The sequence below is a fragment of the Leucoraja erinacea genome, chromosome 29, assembly GCF_028641065.1.
Source record: "Leucoraja erinacea ecotype New England chromosome 29, Leri_hhj_1, whole genome shotgun sequence".
In the NCBI taxonomy this organism is placed as follows: Eukaryota; Metazoa; Chordata; class Chondrichthyes; order Rajiformes; family Rajidae; genus Leucoraja; species Leucoraja erinaceus.
In genome coordinates, this window is record NC_073405.1 from 2059785 (window position 1) to 2078735 (window position 18951).

At 49.0% G+C, this 18951-nt stretch overlaps 1 protein-coding gene across 2 annotated transcripts in view; it reads left to right on the plus strand.

The window, feature by feature from the left end:
- The first annotated feature begins 5023 nt into the window (after window positions 1-5023).
- plvapb (plasmalemma vesicle associated protein b) overlaps window positions 5024-18951 on the plus strand; it is a 20406-nt gene continuing 6478 nt past the window's right edge. The window contains exons 1-3 of one of the 2 annotated variants that reach the window (XM_055658313.1): window positions 5024-5660; window positions 10841-10868; window positions 11618-12306. In XM_055658313.1, coding sequence (XP_055514288.1) covers window positions 5307-5660; window positions 10841-10868; window positions 11618-12306 — 1071 coding nt within the window. In that variant the 5' untranslated portion in view covers window positions 5024-5306. The remainder of the gene's footprint in view (window positions 5661-10840; window positions 10869-11617; window positions 12307-18951) is intronic. The other variant, XM_055658314.1, reaches the window with a different exon arrangement.

The following is an 18951-nucleotide window of genomic DNA, read 5'->3' on the forward strand; positions in this document are numbered from 1 at the left end:
TCTCTCTCTCTCTCTCCCTCTCTCCTTCTCTCTCTCCTTCTTCCTTCTCTCTCTCTCTCTCCCTCTCCTTCCCTCTCTCCTTCCTCTACCTCTCTTATTTTTTTCTCTCTCTCTTTCTCCCTCTCTCCTTCCCTCTCTCCTTCCTCTCCCCTCTCTCTCTCTCTCCAGCTCTCTCTCTCCTCTCCTCTACCCTCTCTCTCTCTCTCTCTCTCTCTCTTCTCTCTCTCTCTCTCTCCTCTCTCTCTCCTTCCCTCTCTCCCTCTCTCTCTCTCTCTCTCTCTCTCTCTCTCTCTCTCTCTCTTTCTCTCCTCTCTCTCTCTCCTTCTCCCTCTCTCTCTCTCTCTCTCTCTCCCTCTCTCTCTCTCTCTCTCTCTCTCTCTCTCTCTCTCTCTCTCTCTCTCTCCCTCTCTCTCTCTCTCCTCTCTCTCTCTCTCTCTTCTCCCTCTCTCTCTTTCTCTCTCTCTCTCTCCCACTCTCTCTCTCTCTCTCTCTCTCTCTCTCTCTCTCTCCCTCTCCCTCTCTCTCTCTCTCTCTCTCTCTCTCTCTCTCTCTCTCTCTATCTCTCTCTCTCTCTCTCTCTATCTCTCTCTCTCTCTCTCTCTCTCTCTCTCTCTCTCTCTCTCTCTCTCTCTCTCTCTCTCTCTCTCTCTCTCTACCTCTCTCTCTCTCTCTCTCTCTACCTCTACCTCTCTCTCTCTCTCTCCAGCTCCCTCTCTCCTTCCCTCTCTCCCTGTGTCAGATTCCCCCCCACGTGTTCCCCCAACCCGGAAGTGTGCGCCTCAGTGCAACAAATCCTCGGCGCGGTGACGTCACCCTGCGTTGACTGACGTCGGGCTCGCCCAATGGGAGGCCGGGGATCGCAGTGGGCGGGACCGTGGGCAATTCTGGCGTCATTGGCTACTTTGCATAAATTAATATTCAAATTAGCGACGCCTCCAGGTTGTCCTTGGTCAGGTAGATACATAGACAACAGGTGCAGGTGTAGAGGCAGGTGTTTAAAAAGGAACTGCAGATGCTGGAGAATCGAAGGTTACACAACAAAGCTGGAGAAACTCAGCGGGTGCAGCAGCTTCTATGGAGCGAAGGAAATAGGCAACGTTTCGGGCCGAAACCCGGAAGGGTTTCGGGCCGAAACGTTGCCTATTTCCTTCGCTCCATAGATGCTGCTGCACCCGCTGAGTTTCTCCAGCTTTTTTGTGTAACCAGGAGTAGAGGCCATTCGGCCCTTCGAGCCTGCACCACCATTCAATATGATCATGGCTGATCATCCAACTCAGTATCCCATCCCTGCCTTCTCTCCATACCCCCTGATCCCTTTAGCCACAAGGGCCACATCTAACTCCCTCTTAAATATAGCCAATGAACTGTGTGGCCTCAACTACCCTCTGTGGCAGAGAGTTCCACAGATTCACCACTCTCTGTGTGAAAAATGTTTTTCTCATCTCGGTCCTAAAAGTCTTCCCTCTTATCCTTAAACTGTGATCCCTAGTTCTGGACTTCCCCCAACATCGGGCGGTGGGTGTATGGAACGAGCTGCCAGAGGAGGTAGTTGAGGCTGGGACTATCCCATCGTTTAAGAAAGTTTCACAGGAACATGCATGGGACTAGTTTGGAGGGATATGGACCAAGAGCAGGCAAGTGAGACTAGTGTAGCTGGAACATTGTTGGCCAGTGTGGGCGAGTTGGGCCGAAGGGCCTGTGTTTCTACACTGAATCACTCTCTGACATCCACCACAGCTCACTGTGAAGGAAGGCAATAAAGTCTGGGTTTAGTAGGGGGAAATCACAATAAATGCTCAGTATAAAACAGTAAAAAGGAGCTAAAAAGGGCCAAAGACCTCCTTAAGGTTATTTAATGGGTAGGAAGGAACTGCAGATGCTGGTTTACACCGAAGGTAGACACAGAATGCTGGAGTAACTCAGCGGGACAGGCAGCATCAGTGGAGAGAAGGAATAGGCGACGTTTCTTCAGACAAGAGACCCTTCCTCAGACATGTCGGACAGGACTGATTCAGGCCTGGGTTAGTTTAGGACTGAGTTAGTTCTTCAGACTGAGAGCGGGAGACACAGAGATAGGGGGATCATGCCAGAAGCCTTCTCGTGGCGATCCCTAGAAGCGATTCCGTGACGTGCCGGGCGACAATTCTGTCAACATCCTTGCTATTGAGAGAGTGCAGCGTAGGTTCACCAGGTTAATTCCCGGGATGGCGGGACTGTCGTATGCTGAGAGAAAGGAGCGGCTGGGCTTGTACACTCTGGAGTTTAGAAGGATGAGAGGGAATCTCATTGAAACATATAAGATTATTAAAGGTTTGGACACGCTAGAGGCAGGAAACATGTTCCCGATGTTGGGGGAGTCCAGAACCAGGGGCCACACAGTTTAAGAATAAGGGGTAAGCCATTTAGAATGGAGACGAGGAAACACTTATTCTCACAGAGAGTTGTGAGTCTGTGGAATTCTCTGCTTCAGAGGGCGGTGGAGGCAGGTTCTCTGGATGCTTTCAAGAAAGAGCTAGATAGGGCTCTTAAAAATAGTGGAGTCAGGGGATATGGGGAGAAGGCAGGAACGGGGTACTGATTGGGGATGATCAGCCATACTCGCATTGAATGGCGGTGCTGGCTCGAAGGGCCGAATGGCCTCTTCCTGCACCTATTGTCTATTGTCTATTGTATATTACATCCCCTGAAAAACACTGGGGATAATTCTCATTTGCCAATCTTCCATCTTCACCCATCATTACCAAAACATAGGAGGCTGAGGGATGATCTTATAGAGGTGCATAAAATCATAAGGGGAATAGATAGGGTGAATGTGTCTTTTACCCAGAGTAGGAGGAATCAAGGACCAGCGGAAGGTTTAAGGTGAGAGGGGAAAGATTTTATAGGAACCTGAGGGGGCAAATTTTGCACACAGAGGCCGCTGGGCATAGTCAGGGTCTCTGGCACAGGAAGGCAGCAACTCTACCACTGCGCCACCGTGCCGCTCTTTAACACCTGGAGGACAGAGGTCTGGTTAACCAATTCAAATGAGAATTATCCCCAGTGATGTAATAATGTATTTGGTTTAATATTTCATCTAGGAAAGGCTTCAAGCAGGGAGCATTCCATTGATAATCCATCACCTCACTATAATCCATAAATTCCCAAATTCCCAGCCTGAATTCCAAGCATTATAATTCCTTTTTGATCTAATTCTAACAGATTGAATTCACAAGTGCAAGAATGACATCTAGGTGGCAGCGTTACACAGTTAAACCCCACAGCATCAATCAACGTTATAGACTATAGACGATAGGTGCAGGTGTAGGCCATTCGGCCCTTCAAGACAGCACCACCATTCACTGTCATCATGACTGATCATTCACATTTAGTACCCCGTTCCTGCCTTCTCCCCATATCCCCATATATTTAAGAGTTCTATCTAACTCTTGCAAGCATCCAGATTTGGCCACTGCCCTCTGAGGCAGGAAATTCCACAGATTCACAACTCTCTGAGTGAAAAAGTGTTTCCTCACCTCCGTTCTAAAAGGCCTACCCCTTATTCTTAAACTGTGGCCCCTGGTTCTGGACTCCCCCAACATCGGGAACATGTTTCATGCCTCTAGCGTGTCCAATCCCTTAATAATATTATACGTTTCAATGAGATGCCCTCTCATCCTTCTAAACTCCAGTGCATACAAGCCCAGTTGCTTCATTCTGTCAACATATGACAGTCCCGCCATCCTGGGAATTAACCTTGTAAACCTACGCTGGGCTCCCTCAATAGCAAGAATGTCCTTCCTCAAATTAGGGGACAAAACTGCACACAATACTCCAGGTGTGGTCTCACTAGGGCCCTGTACAACAGTACACAATACTCCAGGTGTGGTCTCACTAGGGCCCTATACAACTGCAGTTCTTGGTCTGTTAACCCATAGGATTACAATCATTTACGAGGTATTTGAAAATGAGTTAATCACAAATGACACCTTACTGCCAAGAAATAGGACACAGACATGTGATGGGGCCAATCAGCAAGACAGTGAAAGACAAAGAAACTGAGACAGAAATGGAGATGAAGACTGGGAGAAGATAGAAAGACACAAAACTGAAGGTAGAAGGGACTTGGACGAGTAGAAGGGTCTCGACCCGAAGCGTCACCCATTCCTTCTCTCCAGAGATGCTGCCTGACCCGCAGAGTTACTCCAGCTTTTTTAAGAATAAGGAGTGAGCCATTTAGAACGGAGACGAGGAAACACTTTTTCTCACAGAGAGTGGTGAGTCTGTGGAATTCTCTGCCGCAGAGGGAGGTGGAGGCCGGTTCTCTGGATGCTTTCAAGAGAGAGCTAGATAGGGCTCTTAAAGATAGCGGAGTCAGGGGATATGGGGAGAAGGCAGGAACGGGGCACTGATTGGGGATGATCAGCGTGATCACAGTGAATGGCGGTGCTGGCACGAAGGGCCGAATGGCCTACTCCTGCACCTATTGTCCATTGTCTATTTTGTCTGTCTTTGGTTTAAACCGGCATCTGCAGTTCCTTCTGACACATATCCTTCAAGTAACCCTTGTTTTCCCCTCTCTCTCCATCCCTCCCCCTTCCCAGTTCTCCAACAAGTCTGAGGAGGAAATCCTTTAAAACCGAGGTGAGAAGAACTTTTTCACACAGAGAGTGGTGAATCTCTGGAACTCTCTGCCACAGAGGGTAGTCGAGGCCACAGTTCATTGGCTATATTTAAGAGCGAGTTAGATGTGGCCCTTGTGGCTAAGGGGATCAGGGGGTATGGAGAGAAGGCAGGTACGGGATACTGAGTTGGATGATCAGCCATGATCATATTGAATGGCGGTGCAGGCTCGAAGGGCCGAATGGCCTACTCCTGCACCTAATTTCTATGTTTCTAAGTTCACCAGGATCTGAGGAGACAGATGTAGAGATCTTTCCAGTGATTCAGTGTAACAGAGCCTGGTACGAGCAGCAAACTCTCTTGCCCAGTTCATATTTTTGTTTTAGCTGCCGTTTGTTCTGTGAAGTGTCGCTTCCTTCAGCGACGTTTCTGCTTCCTCTCATTGTCAGGGGAGCGTCTCCGCACCTTGTAGTCGCCCGTCAACGTTATAAACGAGGGGCCCTTTCCTGTGCCATTGCTGGGGGGGAAGGAGACGCTGTTTTTTTTGCTTCTGTCCTCCTGCGATCCACGTCTGGCAGGAAAGGTAGACGATAACAGACGGACGAGCGGAGGTTGTCTAAACAGCGGACCGTCCCGCCCATCCTGCCCGCCAGAGATCTTCCCCAGGAGCGGGGGAGACTTGCCCGGTTAGAGAATCTCCAGCCATGGACCACAACAGCTGCTCAATGAAGAAACTGGGCTACAACGCCAAGGACTACAAGAGGCCCAAGTGTAGTTTCTACGTCAGGTACTGCCTGCTGTGTACCAGCATCATCCAGCTACTGATTATACTGGGGCTGGTCCTCTTTATGGTGTATGGCAACAAACACAGCAGCCAGCAGTCCCATTTCAAGAGCACCCACAACCAATCTCTCCAATTCATGGAAGATATCAAGAAACTCCAGAGCTATCAGCGCGTCCAAACGCGGGATCTGAAGAATTGCCAGAACACGAAGGTCAACCTGACCAAGAGCCTCGACAAGGTGTCGAAAAATCTCCAGACCTGCATCAAGCCCAAGGCAAGTTTCACTTTACTTGTATTCTTGTATTCTTGTATTCAAATTTTATTGTCGTTGCCTCACTTTGAGACAACGAAATGAATTTCCCGTACAGCAGTATCGTTAAAAAAAATCACAAGAAAAATAATAAAAATAAATAATAAATAAATAATAAAACATATTAAAAAATAAATTGAAGTTGAATTGAAAATTTAACAAAAGCACAAACACAACAGGTTTTCACTTCAACAGGTTTAACATAGAAACATAGAAAATAGATGCAGGAGGAGGCCATTCAGCCCTTCGAGCCAGCACCGCCATTTATTGCGATCATGGCTGATCGTCCCCAATCAATAATCCGTGCCTGCCTTCTCCCCACATCCCTTGACTCCACTAGCCCCCAGAGCTCTATCTAACTCTCTCTTAAATCCATCCAGTGACTGCCACTCTGTGGCAGGGAATTCCATAAATTCACAACTCTCTGGGTGAAAACGTTTTTTCTCACCTCTGTTTTAAATGACCTCCCCTTTATTCTAAGACTGTGTGGCCCCTGGTTCTGGACTCGCCCAACGTTGGGAACATTTTTCCTGCATCTAGCTTGTCCAGTCCTTTTATAATTTTATATGTTTCTATAAGATCCCCCCCCTCATCCTTCTAAACTCCAGTAAATACAAGCCTAGTCTTTTCAATCTTTCCTCATATGACAGTCCCGCCATCCCAGGGATCAATCTCGTAAACCTACGCTGCACTGCCTCAATCACAAGGATGTCCTTCCTCAAATTAGGAGACCAAAACTGTACACAATACTCCAGGTGTGGTCTCACCAGAGCCCCATACAAAGAATCTCTCTAATCCTATACTGAGCTTCTGGCATCTGGCAAACCGTCACTGTCAGTCAGTGTGATGGGCACACAAGACAGACACACAATGCTGGAGTAACTCAGCGGGACAGGCAACATCTCTGGAGAGAAGGAATGGGTGACGTTTCGGGTCGAGACCCTTCTTCAGACTCGTTTCAGTCTGAAGAAGGGCCTCGACCCGAAACGTCGCCTATTTCCTTCGCTCCATCGATGCTGCCTCACCCGCTGCGTTCCTCCAGCAATTTTTTTGTCTACCTTGGATTTTCCAGCATCTGCAGTTCCTTCTTAAACTTTTAAGTTTTTACTTTTAAGTTTTTGGTTTATTGTCACTGGCAACGAGGTTCAGTGAAAGGCTTTGTTGTTGCGTGCTAACCAGTCAGCGAAAAGGGTATACATGGAATGTATATGCAATCGAGCCGTCCACAGTGTACAGATACAGGATACAAGGTGGTAGACAAAAATGCTGGAGAAACTCAGCGGGTGAGGCAGCATCTATGGAGCGAAGGAATAGGCGACGTTTCGGGTCGAGACCCGGAAGGGTCTCGACCTGAAACGTCACCTATTCCTTCGCTCCATAGATGCTGCCTCACCCTTAAGGGTCTCGACCCGAAACGTCACATATTCCTTCGCTCCATAGATGCTGCCTCACCCGCTGAGTTTCTCCAGCATTTTTGTCTACCTTCGATTTTTCCAGCATCTGCAGTTCCTTCTTAAACAGGAGATTTGGTCTCCAAATCTGAGGAAGGACATTATTGCCATAGAGGGAGTGCAGAGAAGGTTCACCAGACTGATTCCTGGGATGTCAGGACTGTCTTATGAAGAAAGACTGGATAGACTTGGTTTATACTCTCTAGAATTTAGGAGATTGAGGGGGGATCTTATAGAAACTTACAAAATTCTTAAGGGGTTGGACAGGCTAGATGCAGGAAAATTGTTCCCGATGTTGGGGAAGTCCAGGACAAGGGGTCACAGCGTAAGGATAAGGGGGAAATCCTTTAAAACCGAGATGAGAAGAAGAACTTTTTTCACACAGAGAGTGGTGAATCTCTGGAACTCTCTGCCACAGGGTAGGAGGCCAGTTCATTGGCTATATTTGGAGTTGATGTGGCCATGATCATAGGGGAATGGCGGTGCAGGCTCGAAGGGCCGAATGGCCTCTACTGAGTTGGATGATTTCCATGATCATATGTTTCTAGGATCGAAATGGTCTACTCCTGCACCTAATTTCTAACGTTTTAGTGAAAATAACATTTAGTCCAGTCCAGTCCAGTTTTATTTCACTTGTCCAGTGAAAAGCATTTTTTGTTGCAAGCTATCCAGTCAACTAAAATATTGTACATGGTTACAATCGAGCCGTCCACAGTGTACAGATACACGATAAAGGAAATAACGTTCAGTGCAAGGTAAAGTCCAGTCAAGTCCAACTAAAGATAGTCCGAGGGTCTCCAACGAGGTAGACGAGAGCTCAGGACTGCTCTCTAGTTGGTGGTGTGATGGCTATTTTTTCTTTCATTCTTGATATAACTTAATATCCGTGTCCCTGTTGCTGTGAGGCTGCAACTCCACCCCTGCACCAGCGTGCCGACCTCAACTCTCTGCCTCAAAATGTTTTAATTTAATTGAAACGGGTGTCAGGGGAAATGGAGAGAAGGCAGGAGAATGGGGTTAGGAGGGAGAGATAGATCAGCCGTGACTGAATGGCCGTTGACTTGATGGGCCGAATGGTCTAATGCTGCTCCTATCACTTATGACGTGACTTTGTGAAACATTGCTTACTGCTACTCTGCCTGGCCACTCTGGAGACCCATGCTGCTGTCTGTGGGCACCTAGTCACACCCTCAGGCCAATACTCCTCATGCTCTGGCTAAAAGGTTCCTTATTTGTAAAGCAATTTGGGAAGTCCTGGAATCGGAAAAAGTTACTGAGGAAGGTCAAGATCTGAAGAGGGGTCCCGACCCGAAACGTCACCTATCCATGTTCTCCACAGATGCTGCCTGACCCGCTGAGTTACTCCAGCACTCTGTGAAACATCACCTATCCATGTTCACCACAGATGCTGCCTGACCCACTGAGTTATGGTGCAGCAGCATCTATGGAGCTAAGGAAATAGGCAACGTTTCGGGCCAAAACCCTTCTGGAAATAGGCAACGTTTCGGGCCGAAACCCGGAAGGATTTCGACCCGAAACGTTGCCTATTTCCTTAGCTCCATAGATGCTGCTGCACCCGCTGAGCTTACTCCAGCACTCTGTGAAACGTCACCTATCCATGTTCTCCACAGATGCTGCCTGACCCACTGAGTTACTCCCACATTTATCTCCCATCCTTTATTGTCCTTTATTGTCCTTCAAAACAGCAGAGCGAGTTCAGAATCTAAACTTACTAGTAACAAATAAATTGCGTTAAGTTAAGTATAGAGGCAAAGAGGTCCTTCTGCATTTGTACAGGGCCCTAGTGAGACCACACCTGGAGTATTGTGTGCAGTTTTGGTCTCCTAATTTGAGGAAGGACATTCTTGCTATTGAGGAAGTGCAGCGTAGGTTCACAAGGTTAATTCCCGGGTTGGCGGGACTATCAATATGTTGAAAGAATGGAGCGACTGGGCTTGTACACTCTGGAGTTTAGGATGAGAGGGCATCTTATTGAAACATTGGATTGGACACGCTAGAGGCAGGAAACATGTTCCCGATGTTGGGGGGAGTCCAGAACCAGGGGCCACAGTTTAAGAATAAGGGGTCGGCCATTTAGAACGGAGACGAGGAAAAACTTTTACACCCAGAGAGTTGTGAGTCTGTGGAATTCTCTGCCTCAGAAAGCAGTGGAGGCCAGTTCTCTGGATGCTTTCAAGAGAGAGTTAGATAGAGCTCTTAAAGATAGCGGAGTCGAGGGATATGGGGAGAAGGCTGGAACGGGGTACCGATTGGGGATGATCAGCCATGATCACGTTGAGTCTCATTCTGAATTTACACAGCACTGTTACCACAGTAGCACTCCCATTGGCAATTCACAGGAACAGTCCAAAAGGGAATGTTACCCATCTAATCTCATAATGCAGACCAACAAAGGCAAGATAGCGGATCCTGGAAATGTCGTGTGTGTTACGTAGTTTGGTCGGAGTGAAATGTGGTGACAACTGGTCAACAGCTTCTTGATGAGGCACTTGTTTGATGTTTCCCTTGGGAAATATTGTTATTTTAAAGGTGCTGTTTAGAAGGCAGGTTTCCTGTTGATCTCCAGACTTGTTCTGGTATTTCCAATTCTGACAGTTCTTATCGGTTGCTGCTTCCTCTCACAAGCCTCACCCGGAGTCTCAGGGGGGGTTTGAGGTCTGGCCAGCTCTCTCTCTGCTGATGGCCACGTTGTAACTCACTCCAGGGGTCTCCTGGCAGGGTGAGACCTCATGTCAGTAGACTCCATCCATTGGGTGAATGATCAGGGACAGGAACCGCACTGAGAGGTCATCGTAGACAATAGATGCAGGAGTAGGCCATTTGGCCCCTCGAGCCAGCACCGCCATTCAATGTGGTCATGGCTGATCATCCCCAATCAGTACCCCGTTCCTGCCTTCTCCCCATATCCCCTGACTCCACTATCTTTAAGAGCCCTATCTAACTCTCTCTTGAAAGCATCCAGAGAACTGGCCTCCACCGCCCTCTGAGGCAGAGAAATCCACAACTTTCTGTGAGAAAAAGTGTTTCCTCGTCTCCGTTCTAAATGGCTGACCCCTTATTCTTAATGTACACAAGGTAAAATACACAAACGTTGTACACCACTTATTCTTAAACTAAGTTCAGATTCAGATTCAGATTCAATTTAATTGTCATTGTCAGTGTACAGTACAGAGACAACGAAATGCATTAGACAACGAGAAGTTAGGACAGTGTTTAATAGCCTGATGGCTGTGGGGAAGTAGCTGTTCCTGAGCCTGGACGTTACAGTTTTCAGGCTCCTGTACCTTCTTCCCGATTGCAGGGGGGAACGAGAGCGTGACCAGGGTGGTGCGTGTCTCTGTTGATGCCGGCTGCCTAATTGAAGCAGTGACTCCTGTAGATCCCTTCGATGGTGGGGAGGTCAGTAACCATGATGGACTGGGCAGACAATAGACAATAGGTGCAGGAGTAGAGGCCATTCGGCCCTTCGAGCCACCACCGCCATTCAATGTAATAAGGAGTAGGCCATTCTGCCCTTCGAGCCAGCACCGCCATTCAATGTGATCATCCCCAATCTGTACCCCGTTCCTGCCTTCTCCACATATCCCCTGACTCCGCTCCCTTTAAGAGCCTTATCTAGCTGTGCACTTTGTGTAATCACTGATAATAACACTGGTCTCTTTTGATCCACAGAATGCCACCAACGTTCCGAATTATCAAGGTAAGCCGTAGGTTTGGAAGGAAGACTGTGATCCTGGTTTAGATCCTAACGTCATAAGGGTGTTTGGAAGAATGAGGCGGGACCTCATTGAAACATTCAGACTAGTGATAGGCTTGGGTAGATTGAGATGGGGAGAGGATGATTCCACTAGTGGGAGAGTCTAGGACCAGAGGTCACAGCCTCAGAATTAAAGGATGTTCCTTTAGGAAGGAGATGAGGAGGAATTTCTTTAGTCAGAGGGTGGTGAATCTGTGGGATTCTTTGCCACAGACGGCTGTGGAGGCCACAAGTCAGTGGGTATTTTTAAGGCAGAGATGGATAGAGTCTTGATTAGTGCAGGTGTCAGGGGTTATGGGGAGAATGGGGTTGAGAGGGAGAGATAGATCAGCCATGATTGAATGGTGGAGCAGATTTGATGGGCCGAATGGCCTAATTCTGCTCCTATCGCTTATGACAATAGACAATAGGTGCACGAGTAGAGGCCATTCGGCCCTTCGAGCCAGCACCGCCATTCAATGTGATCATGGCTGATCATCCCCAATCAGTACCAATTGTTCAAGCGCTTTTGATTGCAACATGCGCCTTAATTTAGTTCAACAAAGAAACTGACAAGTTACTAAAGAACCTTCCTGCCTTCTCCCCGTATCCCCTGACTCCGCTATCTTTAAGAGCCCTATCTAGCTCTCTCTTGAAAGTATCTAGAGAGACAGCAAAGGCCTTGCCAGCTAATGTTGCTGTTGTTTCCCCAGCAGCAGGGAACGCAAATGTGGTGAAACATGGCATGATGCCCGCAAACTACTCCATGGTCCTAAACGAGCTGTCCAAGCTGCGAGATGACCAGCAGCTGAGGGAGGCGCGGCAGAAACTGGACGAGACGAGGCTGAGTAGCCAGAAGCGTGAGTTGCTAAAGCAGATTCAGGACGTGAAAGGCAACTGTACATCCATGAGCAGGGACTTCCAGTCTGCGATGGTCAAGGTCCAGGCCAGTTATGAGGCGGGTTTCAGAAGCTTGACGGGCGGAGTGGGTTACCCCTACAACTCTGGCCTGGGCGGGCAGCTGGAGAGGATCAAGGCCAACTGCACCCCGCTCTCCCTCGGGTTCCAAGCCGAGGTCCAGCGCAAGCTGGTCCAGTTGGACACGGACATCAGGCGGATGTGGCAGCAGAACGGTGAGCAGAAGCTGAGGGCGGACGCTCTGCAGAGGATGAATGACCAGTGCAAGCAGCAAGCGGAGGCCAGGGCCGAGCAGTTCTCAAAGAGAGAGTTGAAGCAGCAGGCGGACACGGAGAAGTTACTGGAGGACAAGGTGGCTCTGCTGCTGGAGCGCAACAGCCTGAGGGATCAACTGGTCACCCTGAAGGTCACCAACCCACACCTGAATGTCCCCATGAAGCAGGGCAGCACCAAGCCGGCACCATCCACCTGTCGTCAACAGGCGGTGAGTGTGTGTGCACTAGTGCGTGTGCAAATGTGTGTGCCAATATATGTCTGTGTATATGCAGGTGCTCTTGTGTGAGTGTGGATGTGTGTGTGGATGTGTGTGTGTGTGTGTGAGTGTGGATGTGTGTGTGTGTGTGTGTGCATGTATGTGTGTGTGTGTGTGTGTGTGTGTGTGTGTGTGTGTGTGTGTGTGTGTGTGTGTGTGTGTGTGTGTGTATGTGTGTGTGCGGGTGTGTGTGTGTGTGTGTGTGTGTGTGTGTGTGTGTGTGTGTGTGTGTGTGTGTGTGTGTGTGTGTGTGTGTGTGTGTGTGTGTGTGTGTGTGTGTGTGTGTGTGTGTGTGTGTGTGTGTGTGTGTGTGTGTGTGTGTGTGTGTGTGTGTGTGTGTGGATGTGTTTAAGAAGGAACTGCAGATGTTAGAAAATCGAGGGTACACAAAAATGCTGGAGAAACTCAGCGGGTGCAGCAGCATCTATGGAGCGAAGGGAAAAAGGCAACGTTTCGGGCCGAAACCCGCAGCGGTAGAGTTGCTGCCTCACAGCGCCGGAGACCCGGGTTCGATCCTGACCACGGGTGCTGTCTGTACGGAGTTTGTACGTTCTCCCCGTGACCGCGTGGGTTTTCTCCGGCTGCTCCGGTTTCCTCCCACACTCCAAAAACGTACAGGTTTGTAGGTTAATTGGCTTGGTATAAATGTAAATTGTCCCTAGTGTGTGTAGGATAGTGTTAGTGTGCTGGGATCGCTGGTCGGCACGGACTCGGTGGGACTCGGTGTTCCAAACTAACTCTCCTGGACGTATGCAGGAACGAACTGTAGATTCTGGTTTACACAGAATGCTGGAGTAACTCAGCGGGACAGGCAACATCTCTGGAGCGAAGGGTCTCGACCCCGAAACGTCACCCATTCCTTCTCTCCAGAGAAGATGCCTGTCCCGCTGAGTTACACCAGCATTCCTCCTGGACTTATCCCTGGCTGCCTTGTATCCTGGCTTTGGGAATCTCTTAATTGAGGAAACATTCTCTCCAACTTCTGGCCCGCTCCACGTTTGAATCTTCTGTCCCGACACAACTTCCTTCCCACAGACGAGAGTTGGCTTCAAGTTTTATTGCGTCGGTCCCTGTGAGCTTTCCCCAATTGCTTCCTGGCCAATATCGTTTCTTATTAATAAACTAATCATGAAGGGCTGCACGGAGGCGCAGCGGTAGAGTTGCTGCCTGACAGCGGCAAAGACCCAGGTTCCATCCTGACTGTGGGCGCTTGTCGGTACGGAGTTTGTGTGGTCTCCCCGTGACTGCGTTGGCTTTCCCCGGGTGCTGGGGCCGCTGGTCTTCACGTTGTATATTAATAATTCGGACGAGGGGATTGAAGATTTGCCGATGATACAAAAACAGGTTACACAAAAAAGCTGGAGAAACTCAGCGGGTGCAGCGGCATCTATGGAGCGAAGGAAATAGGCAACGTTTCGGGCCGAAACCCAAAGGAAATAGGCAACGTTTCGGGCCGAAACCCAAAGGAAATAGGCAACGTTTCGGGCCGAAACCCGGAAGGGTTTCGGCCTGAAACGTTGCCTATTTCCTTCGCTCCATAGATGCTGCTGCACCCACTGAGTTTCTCCAGCTTTTTTGTGTAACCTTCGATTCTCCAGCATCTGCAGTTCCCTCTTAAATACAAAAACAGGTGGAGGGGCAAGTAGTGTAGAGAAAACAGGGACTCTGCAGAAGGACTTGGACTGGTTGGGTGAGTGGGCAGAGAAGTGGCAGATGCAATACAGTGCAGCAAAGTGTGGAGTCGTGCATTTTGGTTGCAGGAATAAAGGCATAGACTATTTTCTAAATGGGGAGAGAATCCAGAAATCGGAGGTGCAAAGGGACTTGGCAGTGCTGGTGCAGGATTCCCAAAAAGTTAATCTGCAGGTCGAATCGGTAGTAAAGAAAACAAACTCAATGCTAGCATTTATATCAAGAGGCCTTGTATACAAAAACAGGGATGTAATGCTGTGGCTCTATAAGGCCCTGGTAAGGCCACATCTGGAATCATTGAGAGCAGTTTTGGGCCCCATATCTGAGGAAGGATGTGCCGGCTCTGGAGAGGGCCCAGAGGAGGTTTACAAGAATGATCCCAGGAATGAGTGGGTTAACATACGATGAGCGTTTGTCGGCACTGGGCCTGTACTCGCTGGAGTTTAGAAGAATGAAGGGGGACCTCATTGAAACGTACAGAATAGTGAAAGGCTTGGATAGAGTGGATGTGGAGAAGATGTTTCCACTAGTGGGAGAGTCTAGGACTAGAGGTCACAGCCTCAGAATTAAACAACGTTCTTTTAGGAAGGGGATGAGGAGGAATTTCTTTAGTCAGAGGGGGGTGAATCTGTGGAATTCATTGCCACAGACAGCTGTGGAGGCCACAAGTCAGTGGATATTTTTAACCCAGAGATAGATAGATTCTTGATTAGTGCGGGTGTCAGGGGTTACGGGGAGAATGGGATTAGGAGGGAGAGATAGATCAGCCATGATTGTATGGCAGAGTAGACTTGATGGGCCGAATGGCCTAATTCTACTCCTAACCCTTAAGTGCTCCGGTTTCCTCCCACACTCCAAGGTTAATTGGCTTGGCATAATTGTAAAAGGTCCCGAAAGTGTGTGGGAAATTGCTTGTGCATGCGGTTCGCTGGTTAGCATGGACTTGGTCGGGCCGAAGGGCCTGTTTCCACGCAGTATCTGTAAATTAAAAAGGATGTACATTTCTATAGCCCATTCCCCAATCTCAGGACATCCCAACACACTTTTCATTACTTTACTTTAGAGATACAGCGCAGAAACAGGCCCTTCGGCCCACTGAGTCCGTGCCGACCAGCGATCCCCGCACACTAACACTATCCTACACACACTAGGGACAATTTACATTTACACCAAGCCAATTAACCTACAAACCTGCACGTCTTTGTAGTGTGGGAGGAAACAGGAGAAAGTCCACGCTGGTCACGGGGAGAACGTGCAAACTCCGTACAGACAGCGCCCGTAGTCGGGATCGAACCCGGGTCTCGGGCGCTGTGAGGCAGCAACTCTACTGCTGCGCCACCGTGCCGCTCTAAAGATAGTTCATTTTAGTTTATTGCCCCACGTGTACAGCGAAAAACTGTTTACATAGAAAATAGGTGGAGGAGTAGGCCATTCGGCCCCTTCGAGCCAGCAGCGCCATTCAATATCATCATGGCTGATCATCCAAAATCAGTGCCCCGTTCTGGCTTTTTCACCAATTTCCCTTGATTCCGTCAGCCCTGAGAGCTCAGTCTAATTCTCTCTTTGTTCGGCACCTCTAATGGTGCTGGGACCTCAGCTCGGAGATGAGGAAAAACTTTTGCACCCAGGGAGTTGTGAATTTGTGGAATTTGTGGAGTGCGGTGGAGGCTGGTTCTCTGGATACTTTCAAGAGAGAGTTAGACAGGGCTCTTAAAGATAGCGGAGTCAGGGGATATGGGGAGAAGGCAGGAACGGGGTACTGATTGGGGATGATCAGCCATGTTCACCGTGAATGGCGGTGCTGGCTGGAAGGGCCGAATGGCCTACTCCTGCCCCACGTTGGTCAAACCCAGAGCCCAGAGTGAAGGTTTGGGTGGTGGTCACTTTAACTGCACTGTGCCCATCAAAATTGTTTAGGGTTCATCAATACATAAGTTCTAGCCACAGAATTAGGCCATTCGGCCCATCAAGTCTTCTCTGCCATTCAATCACTGCCAATCTGCCTTTCCCTCTCAACCCCATTCTCCTGCCTTCTCCCCATAACCCCTGAATCGCTAACTAATCAAATATCTATCAATCTCCACCTTAAAAATATCCATTAACTGGCAATTAATTGCAGATTCACCACCCTCTGACTAAAGAAAATTCCTCATCTCCTTTCTAAAGGTGCGTCCTTTAATTCTGAGGCTGTGCCCTCTGGTCCTAGACACTCCTACTTGTGCAAACATCCTCTCTGCATCTTTCTCACACAAGGGGCGGTGGGTGTATGGAACGAGCTGCCAGAGGAGGTTGTTGAGGCAGGGACTATCCCAACGTTTAAGAAACAGACAGTTACTTAAGAGGGAGTTAGATGTGGCCCTTGTGGCTACAGGGATCAGGGGGTATGGAGAGAAGGCAGGTACGGGATACTGAGTTGGATGATCAGCCACGATCATATTGAATGGCGGTGCAGGCTCGAAGGGCCGAATGGCCTCTACTCCTGCACCTATTTTCTATGTTTCTATGTTTCTACATGGATCGGACAGGTTTGGAGGGATATGGGCCAAACGCGGGCAGGTGGGACTAGTGTAGCTGGGACAAGGACTATCCGAAACGTCACCTATTTCCTTCGCTCCATAGATGCATTTCGTTGTCTCTGTACTGTAGACTGACAATGACAATTAAAATTGAATCTGAATCTGAATCTGAATGCTGCTGCACCCGCTGAGTTTCTCCAGCAATTTTGTGTACCTTGTAGCTGGGACATGTTGGCTGGTGTGGGCAAGTTGGGCTGAAGGGCCTGTTTCCACACTGTATCTCTCTAGACTTCTATCCAGGCCTCAGCGTGACAAACCTTCACGCTTCCTGCCTCTGGTCCTTACATCAAAGGCCGTCTTTATTAATAGCATGTAAGGCCGGTGAGCAAGTGTCACCGCCCAGGCCTGGCTGTGGATCCAGGATAGAGACCCTTCATCCTTTATTCACCTCTGGAGAGCGAGGGTTTACAGCCACCGCATCCTTAGCCAGGGCTTGACGCCCAATTTGTAAACTTCCTGCTTCCTCCTGTTCATAGTTGTTTAGCTAACCCTTGACCTCCTCCTTCCCCATGTGTTGATGTCAGGGGAACAGCCACCTCCGAATACACGCCATTCTGTACCTTAGCTCAGCTGATGTCCCTCAACAAGCTCCTCCTGTCCTAAACTATTATCTAAATGGTGGCCGATTGGGAAAAGGGGAGATGCAGCGAGACCTGGGTGTCATGGTACACCAGTCATTGAAGGTAGGCATGCAGGTGCAGCAGGCAGTAAAGAAAGCGAATGGTATGTTAGCTTTCATTGCAAAAGAATTTGAGTATAGGAGCAGAGAGGTTCTACTGCAGTTGTACCGGGTCTTGGTGAGACCACACCTGGAGTATTGCGTACAGTTTTGGTCTCCAAATCTGAGGAAGGACATTATTGCCATAGAGGGAGTGCAGAGAAGGTTCACCAGACTGATTCCTGGGATGTCAGGACTGTCTTATGAAGAAAGACTGGATAGACTTGGTTTATACTCTCTAGAATTTAGGAGATTGAGAGGGGATCTTATAGAAACTTACAAAATTCTTAAGGGGTTGGACAGGCTAGATGCAGGAAGATTGCTCCCGATGTTGGGGAAGTCCAGGACAAGGGGTCACAGCTTAAGTATAAGGGGGAAATCCTTTAAAACTGAGATGAGAAGAACTTTTTTTCACACAGAGAGTGGTGACTCTCTGGAACTCTCTGCCACAGAAGGTAGTTGAGGCCAGTTCATTGGCTATATTTAAGAGGGAGTTAGATGTGGCCCTTGTGGCTAAGGGGATCAGGGGGTATGGAGAGAAGGCAGGTACGGGATACTGAGTTGGATGATCAGCCATGATCATATTGAATGGCGAATGGTGCAGGCTCGAAGGGCCAAATGGCCTCTACTCCTGCACCTAATTTCTATGTTTCTATGTAAACTGACCCAGGCCTGAATCAGTTCTGCCCCACACGTCCGAAGAAGGGTCTCGACCCGAAACGTCACCCGTTCCTTCTCTCCAGTGATGCTGCCGGTCCCACTGAGTTACTCCAGCAGTTTCTGCCCACATTAACTCAGGCCTGAATCAGTCTGATGAAGGGTCTTGACTCGGAAATGTCACCAATTCATTTTCTCCAGAGATGCCGTCTGACCCGCTGAGTTTCTCCAGTATTTTGTGTCTCACTGTTCAAACTAACCTCGGCTTTAACCAATCCAATCCCAGACTAACCCACGGTGGCGCAGCGGTAGAGTTGCTGCCTCAACACCAGAGACCCGGGTTCGATCCTTACCACGGGTGCTGTCTGTACGGAGTTTGCACGTTCTCCCCGTGACCTGCGTTGGTTTTCACCGGGTGCTCCGTTTTCCTCCCACACTCCAGGTTTGTAGGTTAATAGGCTTGGAATAAATGTAAATTGTCCCTAGTGTAATTGTAGGATAGTGTTAGTGTGTCGGGATCGCTGGTCGGCACGGACTCGTTGGGCCGAAGGACCTGTTTCCGCGCTGTATCTCTAAACTAAACTCGACCTGAATCACACCTGTCCCACAGCAACAGCGGTCTTTAGACTTTGGAGATACAGCGGGGAACAGGCCCTTCGGCCCACCGAGTCCGTGCCGACCAGCGATCCCCGTACACCAACACTATCCTACACACACCGGGGACAATTTACAATTTTACCGAAGCAAAATAACCTACAAACCCGCACGTCTTTGGAGTGTGGGAGGAAACCGGAGCACCTGGAGAAAACCCACGCAGGTCACGGGGAGAACGTGCAAACTCCGTACAGACAGCGCCCGTAGTCGGGATCGAACCCGGGTCTCTAGCGCCGTGAGGCAGCAACTCTACCGCTGCGCCACAGTGCTGGCCTTGTCCATTGCTGTCCCACACCAAGC